The sequence below is a fragment of the Varroa jacobsoni genome, unplaced genomic scaffold, assembly GCF_002532875.2.
Source record: "Varroa jacobsoni isolate VJ856 unplaced genomic scaffold, vjacob_1.0 scaffold_155, whole genome shotgun sequence".
Classification (NCBI taxonomy): Eukaryota; Metazoa; Arthropoda; class Arachnida; order Mesostigmata; family Varroidae; genus Varroa; species Varroa jacobsoni.
Window position 1 is genome coordinate 209450 of NW_019213057.1, and position 10035 is coordinate 219484.

General features: G+C 36.0%; 1 protein-coding gene across 1 annotated transcript in view; it reads right to left on the reverse strand.

Annotated features, from left to right (window-relative positions):
- LeuRS (Leucyl-tRNA synthetase) overlaps nt 1-9933 on the reverse strand; it is a 12796-nt gene extending 2863 nt beyond the window's left edge. Inside the window, exons 1-9 of the mRNA XM_022850140.2 lie at nt 9794-9933; nt 8331-8584; nt 7690-7839; nt 6963-7120; nt 6118-6285; nt 5291-5433; nt 3872-4419; nt 3315-3519; nt 712-981 (exon numbers count right to left, since the gene is read on the reverse strand). Coding sequence (XP_022705875.1) covers nt 712-981; nt 3315-3519; nt 3872-4419; nt 5291-5433; nt 6118-6285; nt 6963-7120; nt 7690-7839; nt 8331-8576 — 1888 coding nt within the window. The 5' untranslated portion in view covers nt 8577-8584; nt 9794-9933. The remainder of the gene's footprint in view (nt 1-711; nt 982-3314; nt 3520-3871; nt 4420-5290; nt 5434-6117; nt 6286-6962; nt 7121-7689; nt 7840-8330; nt 8585-9793) is intronic.
- Between the last annotated feature and the right edge of the window lie 102 nt (nt 9934-10035).

Consider the following 10035-nt stretch of genomic DNA (forward strand, 5'->3'; position numbering starts at 1 on the left):
CTATATGCTCTAGGTATTTTTGTAAGTGATTCGAAAAAAAGCAACGGTTTCAGCATTAGTCTTTTATTATTATTATTTTCCGAGTTTCTATGGAGTAGCGAGTTAAATGGGCAGAATTTGTATCAAAGTTGCTGGGTGGAATATTCTCTCCCATATACTCGTTATAAAAGGTTTCGGCTTCCTCGCAAAAAACATACTTATACCATGCATTGCGTGCAGCAAAAAAGGTCCAAACGGGCTGATGTGCCAACTTCCAACTTGCAGTGGTTTCCATTTGTTGGGTTTCCAGGTTAGGATAGTACTTTCTAATTCTTTACTTCTCATTTGATAGGACCTTGTTTCTTCCAGGTTGAATTACTGTTGGATATCCGCAATATGTCGACGGAAAAACGAATATACTTAAGGCTCAAGGTCGACAAATTTGCCTCATGTATGCTTTCGCTCAGAACATCCGTCAATTTTTAAGCTTGTTGGTAATAATTTTATGCAGATTTCTCATATATATATGGATGAACCTTAGAAAGTTGATGTTACCAAGACCACTAATACAAGAAAGTTCCAAGAATTATTAGTATATTATTATCATTCAACATCAGTGAACATGTGACGAAGACTCAGACAACCTTAGAGTAAACTAATAACGATTTAGATGCTTTTAATGCTCATTCATTCTCCTCACAACGTTAAACACAATGTTTGCAAAATGCTTACCAAGAGGGCTTTTTCCGTGACGTCCAGTGATATCGTTGCCCTGCAAAAGGTGTGACACTGTATAGTAAGCCATGTAGATGCTCGAATCGGACAAAGATTCAATAAGCCACTTTTCATCCCAAGGCAGTTTTGTTCCCAAACCATAAGTCCGTGAACACGCGTGTTCCTGAAGCCAATCGATGGATTTTTTTAAATTATTTCTCACTTCGTCTGAATAGCATTCTATACTGCTTAGGTTGATGTGAGCCATATTTTTCCATGATTTGTCACCTGTGAAGACAAAAAAGACCATACAAATTTTCTTGCTGATTCCGCTTATTTTGTAGATCACATTGAGCAGACTAGAGTCGAAATATAAGATATACCGTCAGCACTTACTGTTAGTAAAGAACCAAATTTCGTACTACCGTAATATTGTACTAATGTGCGGCGAAACTCAATTATTCATTAAATTTATTTTATATTCACATTGATAGATGTCTTTTTAGCATTTAAAAAAAAAACGTGGGTTATTTGTAGCAGTTTTGTCTTCCACTAAAACGTAAATTCCTGAAAAGTATGTGTTCGACACACAGTTTCTAGATCACTATCCCCATAAGCAACGTGGTTTAGAAGACGATCATTATGCACAGAGTGAGCAGTTTATGACAGTGCTTGTCGACTCTGGCTTTAGGGTTCGAAAACTAGACTGGTCTCTACTTTAAATACAAAGTTAGTTTCGGGGGCCACCATGGGGGTATAAACAACGATGCAGTACAGGTTTTATTGCATGAAAATTCGTCTCCGGTAAGCTCGAAAACTTTGAGTGCAGCCAAGCGTTAGTCGCCACGTTGTTTAAAATTGCCTATTTATACTAAATAAAGTATAAAGGATAGAAATCTTCATGAACTAAGTGAAAGTGCCATTGCAGACCGTTTGAACATATGCATACTGTTGCTCGTACGGTGGAGAAAAGTTATCTCATCATGTGTTCAGTATATGAACCGGACAGCAGACCTCAGACAGGGGTGGTCAAAGCAACTGTCCACTTATTATAAACAGCGATACGATGAATGCAGACCGCGACTCTACTCAAGTCGTTAAAGCAAGTCAACAAATAGACTTGATGGAATATCATCTTTTCAGTAAAAGCTCGAAAATTCGAATAGACCAAGGATAAATCAATGAATGCGGGCCTTCCACTGATACCTCCTTGGTTAGCGGAAGAATCTGTTTCTTATACCAACAAAACCCATGAGAAGTGAAAGAAACAAATTTAATCTCTGAGATTAATTATCTTCTAAAGGTTGGAAGTATCTAAAGCAAGCTGGAATTACCTTCCGACCTAATATTAATAATCATGCATCAGGTAATAGTTTTTGCACGTGCCACGTCTTTCGTGTTTAGCTCAAACAAGTTATTCATTAGTACATGCAGTGTATCATATTATAGATCACACAATCTTGCAACATTTTTGTGGTAAATAAAAACTGAATGATTGTTAACTGCATCTGCTAAGTATGCATCTCCTAAGTATGTGAAGTAAAATGAACTTTCAATTTTTTAGTATCTCAGATTTCTCCAATTTCTGAGTAATTGAATACTCTACAATTTCTTGGCTAGATATGCAAAAAATCAGAGCTATTTCAAGTACACTTTGAGATCAACCTGTTTTTTTTTTTCTAGGGGGTTATTATTTACTAGAATTTGACAGGCACAATTAATTATGTCTGCTGTTCCACGCCACAGCTCATCATATTTGTAGATCTCCTAAATTTCGATTTTTATTTTTTCCTGAAATAACCACGCAAAATTTACCGGTAAGCCAACAATAACGACCTGGCCCAATTCAAGTCACAAAAGAACAGAGCTTTTCAGAGAAACCAAATATATATATATAATATATATATATAAATCCATCGACTTTACTGAAGTTCTCCATGTTGTAATAAATAAGTGCATTCACGTTAGTACTGTCAACCATCCCTCCACTCGAACAAAATTATGAACAACTTTTTCTTGATCTGTACCACTGCCTAACTGAGAATGCATCTAGTACTTTCGTCCTATGGATTGCTACGTTTGTAAGACCAGTTGGTCAATGTTTCAATAAAAAAACTCTTAGCTGTAGTGGCTAAAATTCTGTGTAGCATTGCCAAGGCATAGTAGATATCAGAACGAATATGCCGGTGTACTTTTTTTGCTATATACCTGAATCATATAAATGAGCTTTTCTATAAGGTTTCCTATGTATCCAAAAGTTCTAAAAAAAACAATTTTCTACTCTAAAACAGAAAAAAATACATGTGCGAAAGCCATTTAAAAAACTTAGATAGCAAAATATAGATTCTTCTCCAGGTTATACGTGGCAATGTTTTTATTGCGATTATTTTCTACAGTGTTTGTAGTTGGATAGTTAGCAGACTCTAAACGAATTTTGTTGCGAATTACTTAGGTAAAAAAAATATAATACTGGCAATATAGATAGTTTGATGATGATTTAAAGTGTATATTGCATAGCTAAGATCGTTTTGCAGTACTACAATTCTGCTTGCTGTTAGTCAAGCCCTATCTTAGCTGTTACAGTTACCCATCGTAATTAGATGTTATAGTGTGACTCATACCGTAATCAAGGTACCATTGGTCGCAAAGAGCAACGACACATTCTTCTCCAGAACGTGCAATGATTTTCTTTTCTGGTTCCATGTAAAAAACTGCCTCTTTGCGTTCCAACAGCTCATTTTGAATGAGCTTCTTTACGTCCTGGATTCTTTTCCCGGCATAAGGACCAACCAAAAGTATACCATCATAAAATCCCTTCAAATACACCTGCAAACAAACAATGAAACACACACAAGCTAAACACTTCACGGAAAACAAGTCGATATACAACTTGGCTGCTCTACTGCGGTACAATACTGTGTACATTAAATGCGCCCAGTAAATGCGTTGATAAGCACCTGTCGAGCACAACAATTAGGTGCATTTTTATAGTTTGAAAGTCTACTTTCTTATAACTAAATCGATAAAGATAGCACAAAATTTAAACTTATTTTAGTGATCACTTGCGAAGAATTTAGACGGCATACTAATGTACAACTCTCTCCCTTAGTCATTTTACATGCTAATATTGCCTTTAATAGAAATTAATCGAGAAATAGCCTGGTCTACCCTCACATACCATTTGTTTGGCCTCCGAAAGTTTATCTCGATCGTTCTGACTTCGGATCTTTAAGTCGTCACAAACTCTCAGAGCTGCAAGCTTGCCAAGACCGGGAATCTCAAGAATTGGTATGGGTTCAAACGGAATCACCATTTCATCTTTAATCCCATACTTTTTGCGCAGCGACTCCTTTTGTTTGAGATCACGCAACGCAGCGAAATCGTCAGGTGAATCACTTGGGACACTTGTTACGATGCCCGTGCCCTTATCGTCCTTTATTGTTAACATAGGTAGAGTGTAAATGGTCTTATAACTCGTAAGGGGGGCATGAAGAGCGATACCCATTAAAGCTGCTCCGTTAAACTTGGCGAGTACGTCAACCTGTCCATGTGTCGTGCATAGATCCTGATAGCACATGTTATAAGCCGACCGGAATGTGCATATAAAAATTTCTCCTCCCTTCATTTTGTGGGCTACATACTCTATATCTGGTGATATCCAACAGTTTGTTTGACCGTACATCGTTTCAGGCCGAAGTGTTGCAGCCACGAGAAAGACGTTGTACCCTGCCCGAACCGTATGAAACAATATAACATGTGATCTGTCAAATATCCTGCTTCAAGACATAATAATTATGCTTAAATTATTTAATATCTATACGAGTCTTGAAATGGATTATTTCGTGACAGGTACCGTACATATATATATAATGTCGATGAGATTGAACCAGCGATTTTCAGCTTCCCTAGAGCACCTAGGGTTAATCACCCAAAACACCGCACCGATAAACTGTTTGTTTTCACTTACGAACGCACATTCCATGAATAGATCTCTTTTCTTACATGATGCTTTAGTTATTGTACTATGAGACATTTACGGAGTAAATACAGGACTAGATAATACAAATTCATTCATTTGTTATACTCAGGCAGAAGCAAGAATCGTGTGACGACCAAAGCCGTAATCATTACGTGAAGACGCCATTTCTACCAGACCACAGACGAACTGTTCTTTTTTTAGTGGGTACACGGCACTGTTTCTCAGTTTTCAATTGACCGGCGTCCACTATTAGTAGCAATTTACTATTTTTTTTTTTTTTTTTTACTAAGGACAGAATTACATGACACGCAGTCTAGATTTAGCTTAGGTCAGAATCCCAATGGGCCTTAGTCCTGTAGCTACTAATTCTGCCAAAAATTGCGACCGTAACTAAATACTTTTGCCTTATCTAGCATTATGAAAGTTCACTTGTAATAGAACTTGAAAATATGGTATAAATGTTGTATATTCGTATGACTAACTAATTACAGCTAATTACCTTCCCCTTTTTCATATATTCGTAAATACTGATTTCTCCACTCCTAATTGGTTGTATAAAAGTATTGAAATTATTAGTGCTGGTAAAAAAAGATTTAAAAACAATCTCCAGCCACTTACCTTTTAGCTGCATCAACACCTCAGGTAAGGGTTCTTGAATCTTCAGCTTGACGATGGTGTACTCCTGCGGTTCCACCCCTTCCCCGGTTTGACGGTCGTGATCTACACAAGGTTGATTTGTCTTCGGTGAAAATATGCTGTATCTGTATGTAAAGAAAATTATTGTTAACAGCAAGTCTCCTTCACATATTATTAAGTTCTTTGGTTTTTGTCGGCACTCAGTGGTTATAGACTTACAAGTGTCACTACGGTAATAAACACGGTCTACCCGGAATTAATATATCTGGCACACACCTTAGGTATGAGAACTTCTCGGTACTGTAGTTATCATTCAGATTAAAACAATTTGTTTTCACCGAATTGTATTTTTGCAGCTTAATCCCGATATTTACTTCGAATCTTTCGCGGTTATTGATGAAGTTTTTTGCTGATTGAGCATTTTGTAAACATTTTCTTAGGATAGTGTTCCTGTTACTTCACTTCCTTTAACGTACGGTTGTAGGATTCTCCATGGCTTTGTGGTTTTTAGACAATTTAGACTCGATTCGAAACTCGGCATAAACACGATTGTATGTATTATCCTGCATATATGATACATGCATACAGATATCTTGTTACCTATGAAACGCATTTAAGGATAACTATAAGTAAGATAACATAGGCCAAGTGTTTATTTTATATTCGAGAAAAAACGGCTATGCAATAAGGTGTTTCATCGACAATTGTACGCTAATCAAGTTCGCAATGAATGAGGAAACTCTTTTTAATTTGTAGTGAACGGCTTTTAGTTAAATGGTAATCTGTTCTTTTTTTTTAATCAAACTAACCTTTTTCCGTACTTAATACGGTTTTTTTCCTTTAATCGTATGAATTGCCACCGAACGAAGGAATCATAGAATGGATTTGCGTCTGTTGTGATCATTGAGCGACGCCAATCGACTCGGATTCCCATCCGTTTGAGATCTGCCATCATGGCTGGAGGAAAATAGTCCAACCTAAGCATTAAACGTCGTTAACAGAAACGATGGATACTGTTTTACTTTAAACTTTATAGAAAATTTGCCCATTTGTGTCACTTGAATGTAATGGAGGCATACTAATAGTTTGCAGGGGCTCTCCTTGTAAAGGCACTTTTTCCCGATTATACCATCTTGTTTTTGTATTATCGCAACTCTTTTTAATTCTATTTCCAAAATGTTTTATATTTTCACTAATTGTTTCTTTAATATCTAGTATTAATGGCATACCTGAGATAGGACCTAAACGTTACTCTGAAGAGCACCTAACTACAATATGTACGATGTCTATACTGCAAGATCTCATTTTCTAAAGAAAATACTAGAAGCTACTCATTTAACGTTCCAAGTGTTTTTCCTTTAAAAGGTGCTTAGCTCTTTACGACGAAAAAATGATGGGGACAGGGGTTAGGTTTATTCATGAGCTGGTTGTATGAAGACAACCAGCTATCCAACATTCTAAGCATCAACATTAGGAAAAGGTTGTTTATCTGTGTTTCACTTCCCTGGATATGCGCAATCCTTTATTCCTAAAACTTACAGCAAATGCGTCGCTTTTTTTGTCTCATCGGTGGTAATTTGCCAATTAGCACGCGTAATTTTTTTTACATTCAACTGCATATATGAAGAATACTAGTTTTAACCCGCATACTTGCCAGTAATCTGCGTTAGCGAATTTCTTAATTTCGTCGTCAGGAAGTCCAAGGCTTCGCATGATTTCCCATTGGTATTTTGCGGAGCCTGTCTTTGCTAACACTTTGCTTTTCTTCCCTTTAGATTTCGACTTGATTTGGTCCTCAATGCTAGTCTTCTCCTGCAAAGGTTTTTTTGTTTCGCTTTTCAGATTATTCTAGTAGTCGCGAATAGTTACTAGAAAATGAGGTACAAATACATATTTCTAACAGCAAAGATAATATGTAATCAATATGCCACATTTTACGAGGGATAAATTTCTATTTGTTTCAGACAATATTCAAAAATAGATTGCAAAAAAATGATAATTGTTCACAGTTCTCGGCACCATAGGAACAATTATGTTAGTCGCACCAGTCACGGATCCTACCTATATAATAGAGGAATAATTATGAAAACTTCAGATATTTTAATGTACAAAACAGGTAGTTGAATTTACTTAGAAACACTATCATTAGCGATTTAGTGAACCTCAGTAAGTACTTATAGGCTCACAGGAACGGGGAAATAACACGTGCAGTTAAGTGATCAAAACAGCTAAAAGCTATCGTTTTCTCCGCGTTTAGAATTTTTCCAGTTTCATCCTTAATGCATAACACTGGAGTCGCTCTGAATTTTCATGCGGTTAAGAGCCAAGTTTCGACGCACCTGCGCCAACTCGTTCTTATTTTTTTCATTACTCTCTCGTACCTTCTGCTTTTCATCAATGGGCGAGTCATCTTCGGAAGCGAACTGCGGTGGATAACCAAACTGCTCCATTTCACGGACCAGCTTGTCAGCGCAAGCTTTTATCGGCATGCCGGTGCAGTGAAAACCAAACGGAAAGAGGCATTTTTTCCCCTGAAATACCCAATTCAAGTTATTTCAGTACTGCATATATATATTAATGATACTATTCAGTTTCATGTTTCTAATGAACTTAATAATACACAAAATAATAAGTTTACATTATGCACGCCACAATGGTTGCCTAAACCGCATTAAATTGTACCTTTGTTATTAAAGAAAAAGTTTGAATTGTATTGTCTTTTATGATTCATATTACATTCAACACAATATATTATACATAGTTATAGATTTAAATGCTAATTATTTGTGTATTTAAAGGCAGTTTGGTTATAGAATATTGCTAATACCTCAAAAAATAGCTAAGTAATTAAATTACAAAAAATTAACTATTCATCCCAAGATGTACTTCTTTTATTTAATGTAATATAAATTGAAAAAATATGATAAACGTATGACAGATCATGACCTTCAAGAAATATCACTTAATTAGCAAGTTCTCTATAGACTATTTTTATATACTTAGTTATTTGACCAAAACGTACCTGCATACGCTGATAACCCGCTGCGAACTCGCACTTGCTGAGGGAGAATGTATGTCCCAGATGAAGACGACCATTTGCATATGGATACGGAAAGGTCGTGAAGAATTTCTGCTCATTTTTCTCATCTAAATTAAAGTCTATCGGGGCATCTTGCTCGAATATTTTTTGATCTTCCCAAAATTTCTGAACATCTTCCTCAATATCTTGAAGCATTCGAACTTTGGAAGTTCCCTTACGTTCTGCCATTATAATATCTGACATTCAACAACAAAGGATTATGTTATAAAATAATATTATATATACTATATGTGGTATTGTACACCTACCTTTTTAATCCATTATACATTTTCTATATATAATGAAAGTCGCTATCTATCCGGTTCTCTTTTATTGGCGTTTCAAATGAGTTTCGAACTGCCTTTTTGTATGCCGGTAGATTTGTAAATGACTACGATTTTTGGAAATTAATAACGCATAATAGGGGTCGATATCTTTTCCACATATAGAATACATTAGTGGAGAAAGAGTTGCTATTTCCGTTTAACCCATTTCACTATTGAGAAAGGGCGAGAAACGAACAATTCTGATATGTGCAATTTTACACCAAAAGACTTACGACGATTTTGGACGAAGCATATAAGAGCCATATAATCTTTGTGCCAGACTTAAGCACTAAATTATTCTACTCTATCCGATTTAAATTTTTTTACGTGTCTTGAGCAAAGAAAATGAGAAAAATGACTCTTCCGCTTGAATTCTTAGTTATCATTTTTCGAAAGTCACAGCGCCCGAATAATGTGCAGATAGATAATAATAATAAACGGCAAGAAATGTTCCTGTATTGAAAAAACATATGCTTCTTTAATAGAAAGAGAATAAATTGAAGAATTACTATGGAAATAGCTAAAGAAAAATCCGAAGCCTTAACTAAATCTGTATAAATATATATATATATAACTAGGATGAAATAAGATTAACAATTTAACCCATAAGGCTAAGAGCCATTCTAGGTATTTATGAACGGACAATATATGAAGGATTCTATTTACCATCAGTCTATAATCAGTTACTCGATATTAGCCATGCTGATATACTATCATATGGCCTTTTATTATGTATTTGCTCCTTATTTGTATGTTACTTTCAGTTAATTTTCACGTTTTCGTCCACACACTGGCTCCGCACGGCGCAGGATATAAATAGGAATAAAACGTTTACGATACCGTAGCCCATGTTTATATACGTAAGCTATCGGTTCCCTGGCATTTAGACCTCATGAAGAAATCATGAGGACTCGAAGTCTATCGGTGTTAGGGCTACAGTTATTAAATCAATTAATTATCAATTGTAGAGTAGGGATTTTACCATCAGAGTAGAAAAACAAATAAGAACGGCTGTATCTCTACAGCCAAGTAGATTCTATTTAACATACTAACAAAGAATCCTTCACAATGGAAACTAACCTGATATTTGGTTTAATTAATAAGTCGATGTTCATTAAATTTCACCTAAGAATCCGAACACGTGAAATAAACGTCCATGCCAAAAACAACTTCAAACGTTGCATAAAATCAAGCGTGCACTTCAAGTAACTATTCACTGCATCGTCTGCCAGTCGTGATGGTGCTGCTGATCCTGCGCGGAACCATCCATCGCAGCGCCCTCTACAAACAGACAATGGCTGACGACTCAATATGAATCCCCA